Source organism: Tursiops truncatus, chromosome 16 (genome assembly GCF_011762595.2).
Source record: "Tursiops truncatus isolate mTurTru1 chromosome 16, mTurTru1.mat.Y, whole genome shotgun sequence".
In the NCBI taxonomy this organism is placed as follows: domain Eukaryota; kingdom Metazoa; phylum Chordata; class Mammalia; order Artiodactyla; family Delphinidae; genus Tursiops; species Tursiops truncatus.
In genome coordinates, this window is record NC_047049.1 from 25,047,583 (window position 1) to 25,065,919 (window position 18,337).

General features: G+C 46.1%; 1 protein-coding gene across 3 annotated transcripts in view; it reads right to left on the bottom strand.

The window, feature by feature from the left end:
- PDCD11 (programmed cell death 11) overlaps nucleotides 1-18,337 on the bottom strand; it is a 41,949-nt gene that overhangs the window by 20,350 nt on the left and 3,262 nt on the right. For 2 of the 3 annotated variants that reach the window (XM_033842579.2, XM_033842578.2), the window contains exons 4-18: nucleotides 17,670-17,837; nucleotides 16,009-16,170; nucleotides 14,403-14,526; nucleotides 13,722-13,903; nucleotides 9,194-9,301; nucleotides 7,876-8,082; nucleotides 7,096-7,220; nucleotides 6,854-6,914; nucleotides 6,066-6,212; nucleotides 4,479-4,730; nucleotides 3,794-3,928; nucleotides 3,098-3,292; nucleotides 1,959-2,129; nucleotides 971-1,190; nucleotides 20-169 (exon numbers count right to left, since the gene is read on the bottom strand). In XM_033842579.2, coding sequence (XP_033698470.1) covers nucleotides 20-169; nucleotides 971-1,190; nucleotides 1,959-2,129; nucleotides 3,098-3,292; nucleotides 3,794-3,928; nucleotides 4,479-4,730; nucleotides 6,066-6,212; nucleotides 6,854-6,914; nucleotides 7,096-7,220; nucleotides 7,876-8,082; nucleotides 9,194-9,301; nucleotides 13,722-13,903; nucleotides 14,403-14,526; nucleotides 16,009-16,170; nucleotides 17,670-17,837 — 2,407 coding nt within the window. The remainder of the gene's footprint in view (nucleotides 1-19; nucleotides 170-970; nucleotides 1,191-1,958; nucleotides 2,130-3,097; nucleotides 3,293-3,793; nucleotides 3,929-4,478; nucleotides 4,731-6,065; nucleotides 6,213-6,853; nucleotides 6,915-7,095; nucleotides 7,221-7,875; nucleotides 8,083-9,193; nucleotides 9,302-13,721; nucleotides 13,904-14,402; nucleotides 14,527-16,008; nucleotides 16,171-17,669; nucleotides 17,838-18,337) is intronic. The other variant, XM_073793999.1, reaches the window with a different exon arrangement.

Consider the following 18,337-nt stretch of genomic DNA (forward strand, 5'->3'; position numbering starts at 1 on the left):
GCGAGAGAGATGCACTCACCTGCCCGATGATACTTGCTGGCTCTTAGGACCAGGCCGGGCACTGGGCCCTCACTGAACAGTACAGAGCCGTCTCCCAACACCTCCTGCACCTCTAGGTCAAGGACCATCCCTGGGGTCATCTCAGCCAGCGTCTGGATCAACACAGAGTCTGCCAGAGACCCAAAGGAAATAGGGATTAACAAGATGAAATGACACTCACCATTCTTTTCCTTTGGAAATATGCTGACACATGGAGGACATTTCCAACATGGAGCGTTGGAACCACTACGAAGGCAAAATTGCTCTTGGTAAAAATGTCTGATATCCATGAAAATTCCCAGTACAGGCAGAGACCTATGCCCCTTGCTCACCCCACATGGCCATAATTCATGGAATAGCCAACGAATGCCAGAAACACATGCTTTGCTTTGATTTCGGAATTTTCATTCTTTCTGTTTGGAATCTACCCTCTCAACGTTCTTATTCCCAAATCCCATCAGGGTTCCAACAAATCTACACAATGGTTCAAAGCTTAGTAGAGTCAGACTAATAACCCCCCCCAAAGTCTTCTAGCAGGTCCCTGTTCCATTTTATCATCCACTACACATCTGATGAATAAAGGAACAAAAAGTGAAGAAGTGAATGGATTCACAACAAACGCAAACCTGAGGTCACAGAACTCAGGGAAATTTTGATTCTGAACTGGGAGGGAGCCCAAGGGGAACTTCTGGGATACCAAGTAATGACCTTTTATCTGAATCTGGATGACAGTTACACAGGGATGTTCACTTTATAAATGTTTACTGAGCTGTACTCTAGAAGATTTGTGCACTTTATGGAGATCCTACTCCCATCAACAAAAGTTTACCCATATTTTTTTAACGTCGGGGAAGACCAACAACTCATGGGAACAGACTGAAGACGCACACGCCCCACCCCTGGCCCTCATCCTCCGCCCTCCTGCCCCCACCTCGGTTGCTCATGAGGCTGCGGACGCCCTGCCGCTCCTCCAGGCACTGGCTCAGGAGGAGGAGGCTGGTGGCGGCCAGGTCCCCCCGAGTGCAGTCCGACAGCCGCAGCGACAGCAGCATCCGCTGCTTCTCCTCGTCCACGTTGGTCACCTTAGCAACCACTGTCTGCCCCTCGACAAAGTGGTCACTTGTGGAGGTCACAAACTTGTCACTCATGATCTAAAAGGGAAGAGCGGGCACAAAATGAAGAAAGGAAAGGAAGTCTCTATTAAGACAACCCACTTGAAACACCCAGAAAGAAGTGTGTGAGGCAGGAGATGGACCCCAGGAAGGTCCCCCCAGCCCTCTGAGCACAGCTCACCTCCCTTTTCGTAAAAACACAGGAGGCGCCCTGGCTGCCAACCCAGCCGAGAAGGCCCCAGAGCAACTCTCTGCCCCTCACTGTGCATGTTTCTGGGGCCCTCCCCCGCCTCCCATTGTTAAAATTGTTCTGGCAGGGGATGCAAATGAGACCTGCCCAGGCAAAACATCAGGGGAACACACCTACGGAAAGGACGAAACACTTATGAACTGTCTGTGGCAGGAATGAGCGATGAGCCCTTTGCTCACTACCATCTTACACGGGCTTTGGTAAGACTCCTCTCCGCTCTGGGTGTCAGTTTATGCAGCAGGCCTGAAAGGGGGTTCAACTACGGGATCGCTAGGATCTTTTCCAGTCTGAAAAGTCTGCTATCCAATGACCTACCCAATGCTGTAGCATGAAGTAGAAAAGGTGCCCCTTCCTCCAGGACACAGCCCTGAGCCAAGACTTACAGGCTGGGCAAGAGGACTGCAGACTGAGTCTCAGCTCCACTCCCCCTCAGCCAGGTGCCTCTGTGTCATGCCCCTGAAAATCTTTCAAGAGAATAGATTCTTTCCCACCAACCCTCAGGTTCCATGTCCCTGTTGTCTCCCCTCAAAGGCCCTTGTGCAGGGAGGTGAACTTACAGCTTTGGGAGCCAGTCCACTAAGGCCTGACGGGAACTGGACGAACACACCGTAGTCCTTGATGTTCTTCACAAAACCAATGAGCAGCATTCCAGGATGGATTTCTGAGAAGCTCTTGGGATCCTGGCCACCCTCTACTGCAGACACCAAAGCTGGCTTCCTGCAAAGGAGCTAGTGGCACTTCGTCAAGGAATGTTCCAGAAAGGGCAGATGAGCTGTCCATCTCTCCCATCTCCACTCTAGACCCTCTCTACCACAGTGATTCTCTAAGTGTGCAGACCAGCAGCATCAGCATCACCGGGAACTAGCTAGAGAGGCAAATTCTTAAGCACCAGCCCAGACCTACTGAATCAGACACTTGGGGGGCGCGGGGAGCAGGCTGTGTTGGACCACGCCCTTCAGGGGATTCTGATTCACACTGAAGTCTGGGAATCACTGTTTCGTTCCTGCCCTTATTAACTCACCTCCAGATTACCGGAGGGGACCTAAGGGGAAGGCTCATCCCTGTGGTTTGGCAGCTGGACCGGCCGTGACACCATCCTCCTGCCTATCTTCACACTAACCAACCCTATTTCCCCTCCTCTGCCTATCTCCACTCTAAGGAGAATCGATTTTACATTCTGCAAGAAAGGAGGCAGTGTCTTCCTTCTAAGCGCCCACACGAAGACCGAAAGCAATATTCTGAGACCTATATCCCAGCAGAGGGAGGCGGAGGAGAGAAAAGAGGACAGCAGGTACTTATTAACTGTTCCAACTCAGGGGTGAGCACTGAGTGCCCCAAGAAGGCTGGACGTGCCACTGGGAGTGTCCTACTGGGCCTGAAGTGCCACGTGGCCCTCTCCCCAACACCCTGGGCTCCCCCTCTGCCCTGACCACCCGCATCTGCCAGCAGCACCTCGATCCTGCTCTAACGCCCACCAGGGGAACAGAGGCAAAGTGCAGGCTTGCCCACTGGTTTGGTCTGTGGAGGTATTTCTGCAGTCTTCTTTCTTTCTTCTTTCCCATGGAGTTCTTTCCCATGGAGTTTCCAACTAAGAGCAGAGCCTGACCCTGAGTTCCCCAGCGCCCCCCGCCCCGCCGAGGGCCCACAGCTCCCACACCTCCACCTCCGCGGCCCCCCAGAGACCAGTAAAGGATACAACACGCCCCTCACCCTCGCTCAGACACAGGACTCTGTGAAGGGTGTCACCTGCCTGGAGCCAGCAATGCAACAGTGGGCCATTGGTGACGTGGTCTGACAGATGAGACGTGGGAAGGAAGCCGGGGATGTTGTGAGGCAGGACAGCCACCTGCAGCCCATCTTTGGTCTTCTCCAGAACCTTCACATCCACCAACTACTCAGGGAAAAGGAAGACAAAAAAGAGCGCTTGTCTTGAGCAGAGAGCAACTCGTGCGGGTCAGGTAGAGATCAGAGGCATCGAGTATCTAGCACCAGGGATGACTGAGAGGTCGAGATCAGAGAAGCAGCTTTCTCCCACTCCCCACCCCACACTCCCAAAGACCCAACAGGCACACACGCCCACACACACAGCAGGACCCATCTGGTGCTCACATCACTCCTCTCCCAGGTCCCTCCACTGGGTCCCAAAGGAAAGACAGTTTTGCAGGCTGGTCCTAGGGACCAAGAGGAAAGAGGGCAGCAGCACACTGCTGACAAGCCACACCGTAACCGCACTTTCCTTCCTAGACGGTCCATCTGCTCTGACACACAGCCCCAGAGCCTTATCTAGCTTCCTTGATCATCCCTCTGCATGGTTTCCAGCACCCCAGGTGTCAGTGGCGCCCTGCTCTCTACCACCGTAACTAAAATAATTTGTCTGGAGAAGTCCAGGTACCTGCCCAGCGTTAATGGCTTTTTTTTTCTTCTGACTGTGTCCCGCACATTCTTCCTTCGGATCACCTGACAGCTTGAAGGACAAGAGCATCCTCTCTTTGGATGGCTCACAGTTCAGCACTGCAACCTTCACCACCTGGTGAGAAACCATACCTGCTTGGCCCTGGAGAGAGGTGCCCCCCACCAGCACCACAGAGGCCTTGCGTGATTCGCCAAGACCCAGGATCAGGTCAGAAGGCAGTGAAGAGAAACGTACTGAGAGCTACACAGAACCCCCACAAGTCAGCCTTTCGGGTGACAAAAGACATGAATGAATTTTGGGGTATAATCCCAAGTTTTAAAAAATCACTTTTTCCTAGACAGACCCAGACTCATCAGATTTAGGGCAGTGCCCCCTTGTGGTGATAGTGGCCTCAGAACAATTTCTGATGTGAGGGACACTAGTGTATAACAGGTGAAGATTAATTTCTTCTAGGTTGAGGGCCTAAGGTTTGTTAGTTTGTTAGCATCCATTGAGCTCCCTTGAGGGTTTCTCTCTGTTCTGTTCCATCTCCTCCACTTAGCTGGCTCAGGCCCGCTACCCAACATGCTCTCTTCTGTAACCCTTAAAAAGTAGCCTTCCTACTCCTTCAAATCTGTGTTCATGGGGTCACCAACGGTAGGAGCCTATCCAGGGGAAGGCTTACCTGGCCAGTGTAAAAGACACTCTCTGGGTCAGGGATATACTCGGCACTGAGCTCATGCCTGGGCACCAGTCCCTGCACGTCATTGTAGAACTTCACAATGCAGCCGTAGTCCTTGACCCTGAGGATAAAGCCGTGTGTCTGCAGGCCAGGCTTAGCATCAGCATAGCAGGTAATGGCAGGAAGTTTGGACTCAACCAGGGTTTTCTTCAGGGTCATCATCAGCTTCCTGGCTTCAGGGTCACAAAGCAAAACCTAGGGAAAGGATACTGGCCATGACCAAGTCATCCATTACCAAGAGAGCCACTGAGCTGGTCTCTGCATCCCCCTGAGAGCCATGGTCAGTCCCTAAAAACCTGCTCTTTCTCTCTGAGAATAATAGCTACAGACCATCCCCGCTTCCTGCTGGATGACGACCTAGGGAGCATTCATCTCTATTTCAAATGTACTACCTCCCAAAAGTCCCCTCCTGGGCCTAGAGCAACACTCACCATCCCAGTGCACCTCCAGAGAGTCCTATGTCGGTTACTCCTACTCTGCCTCCACTCCCTCTCCCTCCTGGACCACTGCATCTCGTCTAACAGAATGAATGACTGAACCTTTACCCCCTCAACAGTGTTGCAGACTAGCTATAAACTAAGACTGAGTGCGCCAACCACCTCTCATTCCTCAAAAAGTCATCTCCTCGAGGGCAGAGAAATTCCTCTATTTCTAACTTCCTGACCCCACCACTATAAAACTTTGTACCAATGGGTAATCAATATCTTTGTTGAGTCCATAATGAAATAAAATGAAAATAAGAAAATCCAACATTCTAAGTGTCTGCACACACCAGGCCCTAAGCACCGTGTATTATCATGTCTAATCTTCACAACTCTGTGAAGCTTCTCTCAGGATCCAAGCCTTTGTTATAAAACACTCAAGTTTCGGCAGCTTTGGTTGGGCTATTTCCGTGCCTGACACAACCCCTGCTCCTCCTCAACCTTCCAAATCCTACCCATCCTTTCCAGTTCAAGCCCCACCTCTGCCAGAAATCTAGAAGACATTATTGTCAAATAGAGCTCAATTCGAAAACTGGTTCTGCCATTTATTAGCTGTGTGACTCTGGGCAAGATACTCTGCTTTCCTAAGCTTTCATTTCCCCATCTGCAAAATGAGGATAACAGTACTTCCTTCATAGGGCCGTTTTAAGGATGAAATGAAGTAAGGCGTGTTACGATGTGCCTAGCACAGCAACTGGCACAGAATACGTGTTACATGGTAGTTGCTATTGATCATATTGATCATCATTGATTATCAATGATTCTTGCTGCCCCAGCCCACCCTCACCTCCCCGTTCTGAGATATGACCACAGCATACAGCCTGCACCAAACCACCTGGCCTGCTCTCTTCATGTATGGATATTTTAACTACCAATTATACCATACAATTATCAAGGGCAGGGACCCAGTTTTCTCTTCCCAATGCCAAGCGCAGGACTGCAGATATTATGTGGTCACTTTGTGGAAAAAGGCAGAAACTTCAGCTGAGAAGCATCATTCTCTTCCCATATGGCCAAAACCCCACCAGCGACCCTGTAGGAGGCTCACCCGGCACTTGACCTCATCCCCAACGTGGTACTTCTTCTCCGGATTCTTCATAAGGATGTCGGCCAGGTGCATGGGAGGTACCAGGGCCCTGATTTGCCTGCCCACCTTCACCAGCATCCCGTATGGCTTTATAGTCATCACTTTGCCCTAGGAAAAGATGCCATGATGCCTCAAGAATATCTTTCCTATATTTCTTACAACAAAGCATCTCACACCTCTCTTTCGAAGCTCAGCTTCCTGAGGTAACTGTGCCTGTTATTCCAGATCTCATGGGGACAAAGCACATACCCCACAGTGATCCGGATGCAGTAGGGTTTATTTATGAGAACCTTCACATCTTTTTGTGTGAGGATCTTCTTTCAATCTGCCTTACAAATTCATTATCCAACGGAGAGGATTATGTCTCCTAAGGAATGAACTCTACATATAAAGGGGAGCTGCTCAGTTGGGGCTAAGTGGTTGGACAGGCGCAGCAACTGGCTTCTTACTAATATCCCAGCTGGCTCAATTATCAAAGAACTAACTTTTGACCTGGTCTAATCAACACCATCAAATCCCAGGACTGATGACCTACTGCCTCTGCGTAGTGGGGTGGTACTCGCAAGACCTTACCTTGAAATTAATTACAAGTTACCCAAGGGAAGAAAAAGAAATCCCAGTTAGCAGGCCAAGAGAAGGAATATGACTTTAAACGTGTTCACATGGGGACTAATGAGCTGACAGTTAACCTGTGAACTAAAGACTATCTGAAGGTGGTGGAGTATCTAATTATATGCTTGAGGTCTTACCTTTACCAAGGCCCCAGGTTTGATGTCATGATAACTAAGGAACTGAGCTTCAATAACAGACCTAGAACAAAAGGCAAATACAAGATTAAATAAATTAGGACAGAGGCTGCCTAAAATTCAGGGCTACCAAAATCATGTTGGCAAGAAAGGAAACCCTCACCAAGCACGGCCACGAGACACTGTGGGTGTGCGCTGCACAGGAGCACACCTCTACACCCCGCACAAGTTAGTGACAGACTTACGTCCGCAGAGAGAGCAAAGCCAGTTCATCCATTTGGCTGTAGTCGATGATTCTACACTTGTGAGTGTTCCCTGGCTTGAAGGTCTCAGGTTTGAAGACTTTCTTAGAATTGGAGAGATGGCTGAGCTACAAAGTACCAAGTGATTAAGGACCAGCCAGAAGCAACAGATCTGAGGCAATCAGACATTAAATCAGACATGGAGTTGACTCAGTACATTTGTCACCTCCCATAAGACCAGCACTCTTGATTACCTGTTAAAATAATTGCTCTAACTAAAGAACTGCTTTGTACTATCACAGGATCTCTATAAAGTCAGAGAAGAGTCTAGATCATGGGTCGATAAATTACAGCTCACGATTAAGTGCCTATATTTGTAAGTAAAAGTTTGACTGGACCACAGCCGTGCCCTTTCATTTACATACTGTCCTTGCTGCTTTCAGGCTATAACAACAAAACTGAGTAGTTAGGACAGAGTCTGTATGATCCATAAGCCTAAAATATTTACTATCTGGCCCTTTAAAATAACTTTCCCAAGCCCTGGTGTAGATCCTAACTCATTCTTATACCTACCATCAACCAGGTATCAATTACGGCAAGTCAATTTTAAGGCACTCTAATATAACAAACAGACCTTGTTCTAGTCCTTATGAACTGTCTGCCACGTTTGGGGAAATTCAAAAATAGGAAACTAATACCCAGGGATGAAGGAAGCAGAAAAGAACTTGTGTCCCCAAAGTCCTTCTGGTGATAAGATCGTGATGAAACAAAGAGCCTCCTTACCCGGGCATAGGCCAGAGCCCCATCCGTCAGCCTGAAGGTGGCCCCGGCATTGCCGAAAAAGCCCTGGACAGGAACATCATCCAGTACAGCTCCCAGCTGCTGGCAAGAAAGCCGGGTGAGTGGACGCCCGGGCTGCAGGAAGACAGCGCGCAGGCTCAGCCGTACAGCTCTGGTCCGAGGATGGACGCAGAGGACACAGGCCCGTACCTAGACAAGGGAAAGGGCATAATGAGCAAGACAAGGCACACCAGGGACAAGGCGCCCTGGAGCAGACTTTCAGGAGTCAAGACTCTCCATGCGTTGACCAAGCTACAGATGTAAGTACTAAAATCAGCTTGTGCAATCAAACAGAATGTCCCAGAGGAACTATGTCCGACTGAATCAATGCTTACACAAGGCCAGGAAAACATATACCAGGGTCCCCTCAACACCATGAGGCTAATAATACATATGCAACAGGAGCCATGTACTGGCATCACTATATCAGAAGCTCATCTGAAACACCAGAAACAGCCTGCTCTGATCACAAGGCCACAGCATGTAAAATGTCTCAACTCTGCAGACAAATATGGCTACAAGGAGAAAAAAATTACTAGAAAGAGGTTCACCAAAAAATTAACAATATTATTACTAGGTGGTGGGAAAACCTACTTTTACTTAAAAAAAATAAAACAACAACAGAAAAAACCAACAAAGTCTCTATAGCTTCCATCAGTATGTGTTACTGTTAAAAACAAAAAATAAATCATTTTAGGATTTTTAATAAAAAACAATGATTACCATAATATTGGGATTTTCTTCCCAAATATCCATGTTCATTGCAGAAAATTTGAATATTTAGACAAGGGTAGAAAAATCACCCAGACTTAATCACTAACACCTGATTGCATAATCAGCCAGCATTTTGACCAGATGTACTTTTTAAGACTTTTTTTTCCCCAAAATTGAATCTATATTATAGCACTTTGTAAACTACATTTGTCTATTTAAACATATATCTTGTTCTATGTTAAACACTCTATTAGAACACTTTAAATTATAAAAGCAAAAGATTTACTACCAAGAAAAAAAAATCAAAGAGTATGAAATAAAAACTACAAGTTACCTTCTTCTCCACAGGCTCCTTCTCTAATCTCAATCCCCAGAAATAACCACTGGCAGTTTCTTGTAGTCCTTCCAAGACACTTTTCATTCCCCTCACCAGCCCTCTGACACCTGTACACATGCAGTCCTAGGACCTGCCTGTAGCAGCTGTGACACTGGATGGCTGGTTGGGACACGAATGAAATCCAGAAAAGATAAGTGCAACATTTCTTACCGGCTGATTTGAGAAGTATGTTCTGCCTTTCTTAGGGTCCAGGTGCATAAAGTCAACCAGGCCAGTGAAGAACGAGAGGAATTTTAGCGTAAGGCCAAATGGAGTCACCTAGAAATAAAAAGAATCAGTTACGAAAAACATCTCTCTGAAGGAACCAGGAATGAGACTGTTCATAAAGCCACATTATCCATGACAATGTTAACTGTGTGTCTCTCCTCCCCCAGCTAACCCTTCTCGTCTTCTTCCCATAAAATGAAATGGCAGCACATCTCCTGGCACTGGCTGTTCCTTAATTCAGTAAGCTCATCGCCCCTGGGCCTGAGAGGACATCAGTCCTCCACCCTTGGGATTTCCCAATGGGATGGAAGGCGCTTTACATGAGGATCCTCAGGGAACTGCCAGCCTGACAACTGGGACAAATTGTTGCTAACTTGGTGATGTGCTCAGACTAAGAAGGTAAAAACCCACATGCTTGCCAGAGGGAGATACTGACCGTGAGCAATTCACCCTACAGAGCCCCACAAAGCTAAGAAAGTAGAGGTGACAAGCCTCTCAAAAGAGAGCAGGGAGGCAGGTGACTGAAATAAGGGAAACTAAGTCAGATCCCCAGGTCCTCTCCTCAAACTATAGGGTCCACCGTTCTCCCATCTCCACAGAAAATGGGAGAGTTATTCTCTGGGAAACTGTACCAGACTCAAAACACAGGAACAGTGCAAACCATGAAAATGTGAATTAAGAAAAATTCTGAATATCATATATAGATATGGAGACCGCCAGCCCCTTTCTGCCATCTAGCTCTTAGGCAGCCAGGCTTATATGCTCCTGAATCGGGTGTTAGTAGATCCTTTCCAGAGAAATCTAACATGCCAGAGAAGACTTCTAACAGTGACATCTGGAGGTTGCCACTAGTTCCTGACCCTGACAGGGAAGTCAGCCAGTCAGCAAGTCGCGCCCAGGAACACAGACTTCCCCGCAGTTTTTTAGTGCCTCTCTCATAACATGGCAGTCAAAACAAAAACTCAATAGAGAATGGGAGTTGAGAGACTTTCCCAGAGGTAGGATATAGACAAATACATGCATGTACCAAACCAAAGAAGAGAGGAAAAAAAAAGAAAATTAGAACTGATCCTTTAAGTCCAACATCATACTAACAGGAGTTCTAGAAAAAGAAAAGAAAATTATATTAAAAATTTTAGGGCTTCCCTGGTGGCACAGTGGTTAAGAATCTGCCTGCCAGTGCAGGGGACACGGGTTCGAGCCCTGGTCTGGGAAGATCCCACATGCCGTGGAGCAACAAGGCCCGTGAGCCACAACTACTGAGCCTGCGCGTCTGGAGCCTGTGCTCCGCAACGGGAGAGGCCGTGACAGTGAGAGGCCCGTGTACCGCACGCGCACCGCGATGAAGAGTGGCCCCCGCTTGCCGCAACTGGAGAAAGCCCTCGCACAGAAACGAAGACCCAACACAGCCAAAAAAATAAATAAATAAATATATTTATTTTTTAAAAAATTTTTTTTAAGATCTGATAAGGGGCTAGCATCCAGAAGATACAAAGAACCCTTTCAAAAGTTACCCTTTCAAAAGAACCCATTTAAAAGTTAGATAATTAAACTTTTAAATGGATAAAGACTTCTGATTCAATATTTCTCCAAGGAAGATTTATAAATGGCCAATAAGCACATAAAAAGATGCTCAACATTACTAATCATTAGAGAAATGCAAATCAAAATCACAAAATACCACTTCACACCCACACCCACTAGGGTGGCTATAATAAAAATAATAATAATAAGTGTTTGTGAGAATGTGGCGAAATTGGAACCCTTATATTGCTGGTGGGGATGTAAAATGTTGCAGCCACTTTGGCTGTTCCTCATAAAGTTAAAACACAGAGTTATCATATGACCCAGCAAGTCCATTCCTAGATATACACTCAAGAGAAATGAAAACATATGTCCCTACAAAAACTTATATACAAATTTCATAGCAGCATTACCCATAACAAGACAAAAGTGGAAACAACCCAAATGTCTACCAACTCCATATGATGGAGTACTATTCAGCCATAAAAAGGAATGAATCCTTGATAAATGCTACAACATGGATGAACTTTGAAAACATGCTAAGTGCAAGAAACCAGACATAAAAGGCTACATACTGTATGGTTCAATTTATATGAAATACCCACAACAGGCAAATCTAGAGATAAAAAGTAGATTTGTGGTTGCCAGGGGCTTGAGGGAGGGAATGAATGGAGAGTGACAACCAATGGGTACAGGGTTTCTTACTGGGGCGATGAAAATGTTCTGGAATTAAATAGTGATGACAGCTGTACACCCTTGTGAATAAACTGAAACACCACTAAGCTGTACACTTTAAAAGGGTGAATCTTACTATATGTGAATTATATCTCAACTTAAGAATTGGAAAAGAAAAAAAAAACCACAGTGATACAGAAAACTTTCCCAGAACTTAAGGATCTACATTTCTGGATTACAGGAGGTCAGCACAAATAAATGGAAAGAGAGTCATACAAAAGCACATCATTGTGAAATTTTAAAATGAAAGGGATAAAGATAAGATCCTTGAACATATAAAGAAAAGGAAATCAAAATAACATCAGACTTTCCAACAGCAGTAGAGGCCAGGTGACAATGGGAACAACAACTTCAAAATTCTGAGGTGTTTTTTTTTCTTTGGCGGTACGCAGGCCTCTCACTGCTGTGCCCTCTCCCTTGCGGAGCACAGGCTCCGGACGCGCAGGCTTAGCGGCCATGGCTCACAGGCCCAGCCGCTCCATGGCACGCGGGATCCTCCCAGACCGGGGCACGAACCCGTGTCCCCTGCATCGGCAGGCAGACCCTCAACAACTGCGCCACCAGGGAAGCCCTCTGAGGTATTTTTTACCTAGAATTCTAACCCCAGATTAACTACCAATCACACGTTAGAGCAGAATAAAGTTATTTTCAGATATACTAGGTGTGCAGAAAAGAGTTAACCTAGCAGGCCTGAGACTGCGATCCTTGGAAAAGCATGCTTGCGGTGTTGGCCCTGGCCTGGTGTCTGGGAACTTAGACTTCAAGAGGGTTCCCACCACTCTCAGAACTGAGTGGCTCACTGTACCTAAACTATTTGTGCAAACAATATGGTTTATGCTAAACACTCGAATTCCTTAGGAGAGTCAGGAATTTTGGTACATGACAGGCAGCAGGTGGCTATGTGACCAGCCGCAAATAAAAACCCTCAATGAGCTTTGCTGCTAGACAACATTCACCCATGTTGTCATAACCTGCTGCTGGAGGAATTAAATACACCCTTTGTGACTCCACTGGAAGAGGATTCTTGGAGGCTTGTGCCTGGTTTCTTTCAGACTTCATTCCATGGGGCTTTTCCCTTTGCTGATTTTGCTTTGCCTCCTTTCACTGCAATAAATCACAGCCATGAGGGCCACTATATGCTGATGGTGTGAGTCTTCCTAGTGAATCATCAAACCTGGGAGTGGTCTTGGGAATTTTAAGACACATGAGGTGAAGAAATTAACCTCCCATCTGCTTTTCTGAGGATGCTTCTGGCGAATGTGACACATTAAGATGAGTGAGTAAACCCAAAAAGAGGAATACATGGAATCAAAGAAGGTTCTATCCAATACAGAAGAGTGGAAAAGGATCTGGGATGACAGGGAAGGGAGCCCTACAGAGCAACCAGTCCAGACTGGAGCCGGATGACAGTAAAAGGGGCTCCGGGTAGGGGAAAAAAGTAGCAAAGATTATTTAAAGGGTTTGAAAACACAGAAAATAGTGAGAGAAAAATAACTACAGGATGTATGAAGAAATAGTGAAAGGCAGGAAGAGAATTCAGCAAATGACAAAAACAAAGCTGATTAGCAACTCCAGGAAAAAAAGCTGTTCAAGAAACAAATTATATTACCTAGCCCAGCAAATAAATAATATCTATGTAGTCATATAATTTAAACGCTGAGTAATGATTTAGCCAAAATTTTAATATTCCTTTGTTGAAAGGTTGGGAAAAGGTAAGGATAAGAGAGCCAAAACTTTATCTACCTTGATAAGAAGTTCAAACCCAACGCCTCAAAGTGATAAGATGCAGCAGAAGTTTATTATTATACTTCAAAACACACAGGTAAATTTCAAAAGATAAGCCAAGAGTTAAAGATGGGGGTTAGATGGGATGAGAGTTCTTCATCATAAGCCTTTTAATACCATTTGATCTTTTAGATCAGCACTGCCCAAGAGAAATATAAGCCACATATGTAACTTTAAGTTTCCTAGCAAGTCACATTGTAAAAATTACAAAGAAACAGCTGAAATTTATTTTAATAGTTTATTTAACCCAATATAGGCAAAATATTATCATTTCAACACGTGGTACTGGCTACATTTCCAGTGCTTAATGGTCACATGGGACCAGGGGCTACCCCACTGGACAGCACTCTTTTAGATTGTGTGCACGTACTACTTTAATAAAAATTATTTTTATTTTAGAAAATAGTAGTAACAATGAATGGCTTACCTTCTGTACCTGGGCTTTGACTACCAGTCCTGGTAGCAAGCTGTTGAGGGTCCAGTTTTGCTCCTCAGTAGCAATGGCAGCAGAAACTTCTGAGTAACCAACAGACAGACTAACAATTCCTCCATTGCCTTTCACCTCTTCAATAAGGCAGTTCAGGTAGTGACCTACCTTCAATTTAGCACCTGCAAGTCCAGCCCCCAAAAGGAAAAATACCTATTATGAGAAGGACTTTGAACTTGGGCTCGAGTGATACCTGAAAGATCCATGGCCTACCTGCCCAGTTACCATGCAATACTCCCCATATTCCCAATTTCTCAGGGACCAACTACAAGAAGGGCGTGAAATGACCCTGACTGATCTGGAATCAACTACCACAAAAAAATATGAAAACCTCAACAAGGCGAGAGAGTACTGGTTCAGAGGCTCTGGGGGCCCAAATTTCAGCGGAATCTTCTAAGTGAGAAAAAGTGAAACTGGTCCATCAGATCTTAATGAGACAGCCACGCCCTGACCCTTCATACATCTCCCTTTTTCTATCACCTAAGATTAACAGTTGATTTTAGCAAAGCCAAACATGCTTCAGGGTCAGCATTCTGCATTTTACTCACCAAAGTGGCATTTAAATATAATCCCCCATACACCACCTCACTACCATGGACTGGTCCCTCTTCTTCCTCTCACCTTTGTTCTTCTGTTGGATGTACTCCTGGGCTTTCTGCAGTGGCAGAAAAGCTCTGGCCCCACTAACACCAATGTCCACTAGATAGCCATGGTCTTCCAGGCTGGACACAGTGCCCGTGAGCAGCTGGAGGAAGGCAAAGCATTCCCAAAAGTTCAAAAGTCAAAGGTCATGGGACACATAACAAACATCCACTACCAAACATGACTGTTCCCACCATCCCATAATCCCACACATCCTCTCACTTTTAACTTTAAACCTCAATCCCTACAACACAGGGAATATAGCCAACACTTTATTATAACTATGAATGGAGTATAACCGTTAAAAATTGTGAATCACTATAACGTACACCTGTAACTTGTATAATATTGTACATTAATTATACTTGAAAAAAAAATTTTTTTAAAGAAAAGAAAAAAACCCTCAGTCCCACTACAGGATAGAAGAGGGAAAGACATCAACTTTAATTCTCCCAGGGTTTGAAGGATCTTATAGTTTGTAGACAGAGAGGAGTTGAATAATGGAATGAGAGAGGGGATTCTCCCCTGGAGGATTTTCAAAAGATAGGAAAGACTTTCATGTTATGCAAAGAGATAAACCAGATGGCCTTGCAGTGCCAGCACTCTCAGCACCATGACTAATGAGAATCCAGAACTACCCTTCTAGCTGTCATCAAGTCTTTTCTAAGCACCTCCAAGATGTCCCCCCCCAAATCCTGCCAACCTCCTTTACCTTTCACGGGAAGCACTGTGGCATTCAAATCTGGCTCTGACACTTACTAGCTATTTGGTGTTTGGCCACTTAAGTCACTTAAACCTTTTTCAGTCTGTTTTCGCAAATGTACAAGAGGGACACCTATCAGCCTCACAGGGTTGCTATGAAAATTTCTTCAGAGAAAGTGTCTAAAACAGCACCTGTCAAACAGTGGCCTCTCAATACCTGTCAATTTCCTACAGCTTGGCTTACTGTTATTCCCCACTCTACCCAACGTTCAGGGCCTGGTCCAAACTCCACCACTTCTAACCAAACGTTCCAAGATCATACTGATCTCCTTCCTCTTAAGTGAGTATAGTTTATATGAGTGTGTTTTGTACCTACTTCACTTGGAGGCACTGAGTGGGGATACATTTCTCCTGAACCTCCACAGGACTGGGAGACTCAGTAGTGGATCATCCATTAGTACGGCTGACAGTCTAATTGCCCTGTCTACCCTGTCTCTCGCTCTCAGAGAGCAGCCCTCAAGCTCTCCCCACAAACGCCAGTGGCCTCTGAAAAAGACTTAATCTGTGAAGAAGTCTCGGTAACGAAGGCACTTCAAGGAACTCCTTCTTACCCTTGCTAAGATTCCTTGGAAGCATTTTTTTCCCCCTACCAGCAAATCTTGGGCTTGCTTTCCCTTTATCCCCTCCAGGGTAATGTGATTAGGTTCAAGTCTTCAATTTCCATTAAGTACCCAAAGTACCCTGGCGACCTTCCCCCCAGGAAAAGACTCACGCCCATGTGTAACAGTTAAGCTGAAGTGAAAGGTAGTCTAGACACACCCCAGGAGGCAGGACAGGGAGAAGGCATATTGCCTGCTCCAATGCCCTGGCGCCAGAGACGTACCATGCCGGGTTTCAGGGCCTCAGCACTCAGCACTTTGTTGACATTTCTGGGGTTCAGAGACAGCTTGACATTCTTTTTGCCCCTCTTTGTGATGTCCAGACTGCTCACCACACATCTCACCAGCATCCCAGGTGAGAAGAGCTCAGGCAAGCTGACCAGGTCCTGCAGAATACAAATGAGAAAAACCTGATACGTACCCTTCCCCTGCACTGAGAGTTCATTGCCTGGTCCTGGCTCAGCGGTGTCTCATCCTCAGATCTCAAAGAGCCCAAGAGGCAGATGAAGGGAGTAACTGCTCACCCACAAAGGAAGCGGCCTGTGGCCATATCACAGTCTTGGATTACAGCTTAAGGTCTCCAAACATTTCCACGCAATGGGCAGATGTAAAATGACGTGTTAAAAGAATCGTCTACAATTACTGTCTCTACTTCCTCATCTTCTCCTCACTCTTCAGCTCACTGCAATCTGAGTTCCACCCCCATCACTCCATACTTGATCTCCCAACAAAACCTCCAATGACTTCCATGTCGCTAAACCCAACAGTCCACTTTACAGCCCTTCTCTCACATGACCTTTACAAAGCATTTAACTCTGGTGCTGCTTCCTTAAGCATTTCCTCCCGGCTTCCAACCCTTCGTTCACCATTTTTCTTCTCTGTGTCTCTGGTCCCACCTTCTTCTGACAGCAACTCTCCTTTTATTCAGCAACTAAAATATAGTATTTGCCCCAGGCTCGGTCTTTCAGTCTCTTCTCCCTCTGTGTGCTCCCTCTAAGCAACTTCTTCCCTCTCCATAGCTTCAATTACCACCTATACAAAGAAGTCTAACACATTCATGTTTCTAACCCAAACGTCCCTGAGCTCCAGCATCACCTATCTACTGGTTGTCTCAACTGTACCTCAAACTCAACGTAACAGAAAATCAAATCATGATCATCTCTCCTAATCCAGGTCCCTTTCAGGGTTTCCTGTCTCAGGATGGCATGGCCAACTGTCAAGCCGTGCTCAACAGAAACCTAGGACTCACCTCTGACACGTCTCTCGGCCTTGCCACCCATATGGAATTCGTCACTAAGCGCTGACTTTACCTCCTCAGCCCTCAGTAAATCCATCCATCTCAAGACCCTAGACTACAACAACAGCCTCCTAACTGGTCTCTAGGCAGCTACGCATGCCTCTTCAATTCAGTCTCTGTGCTGTCTACATGGCACCCACACCAGTGAGGACATTTCAAGGGCTTCCCACTGATTCTAGAAAAACAATCCTAAACATGGTCTGGCCTCCACCCAGCCCTCCAGCCCCATCCCACTCCACTCTCCCCGGCTCTCTCTGCTCTAGCCACACTAGCCTTCTGCTGCACATCGGGCTCCTTCTGCCTGAACTCCCTTCCTTCCTTCTCTAGCATACCCTCATCCTTCCTACCTCAGCTCAGGCATCCCTTCCTCAGGCAAGTCTTCCAGGTTCCCTGGGCTAAGTCAAAATCCCCCTTATTTAAAAAAAAAAAAAAGAAGAAGAAGAAGAAGAAAAGAAAAAAAAATTTCCCTATTATAAACTCTCTTGGTACCTTGTACCCTTCCTTCTTAACACTTAGCAAAGTTGTCATTTTACATCTGTTGGTGTACTACTTATTTCCAGTTACAGATTTCATGCGGGTTTCCCATACCTGCAGGGGTTCTTCTTGTGCCACCTGCTCATTCAGCTTTTCAGTGTAGGCATCACAGATTTCAGTCACTTGCACACACCCCTGGAGGCCGTTGGGGAGACTAATCACCAGTTCCAGTTCATTTACCTCTTTCACGCAACCCAAGATCCGCATCCCCTCACACAGGGACTAGAAGAGAAAGAGTGAAATGTATACAACAGGGAAGAGAACAATGATTGGGGAGGTTGGGGGGGTTCTGGCTTCTAGTCCCAACTCTGACATATAAAAGCTATGAGACACATATGTGTACATGTCAGTACACTCATCACACATCTGAGCACCACAAAAGATCGAAATTATACAACAGTGTTTCCAGCAGGGTGCTGGAGGGCACGCTCGCCTTTTCCTTTATTCCAAGCAGCCCAAACTCAAAGGCCTAGCAGGCCAACACAATGCAGGACAGAATGTCAGTGGAGACAGAAGTCAGTCTGGAGGGTGCATGCCAGGTCTAAAGGGCGCAACCACTATTCAGCTCTGTGTCCCTACAAACATGAGGGAGTGCGAGCTTGTACTGTCAGCACTTTCAAATTTTTACAAAAAAGCCGGAAATCACATTTTTATGGAAAATTTTTTAGTTTTCTAATGTTGGCATGAAGTTAAACAATTATTTTTTTTAAGTAGCACACAGG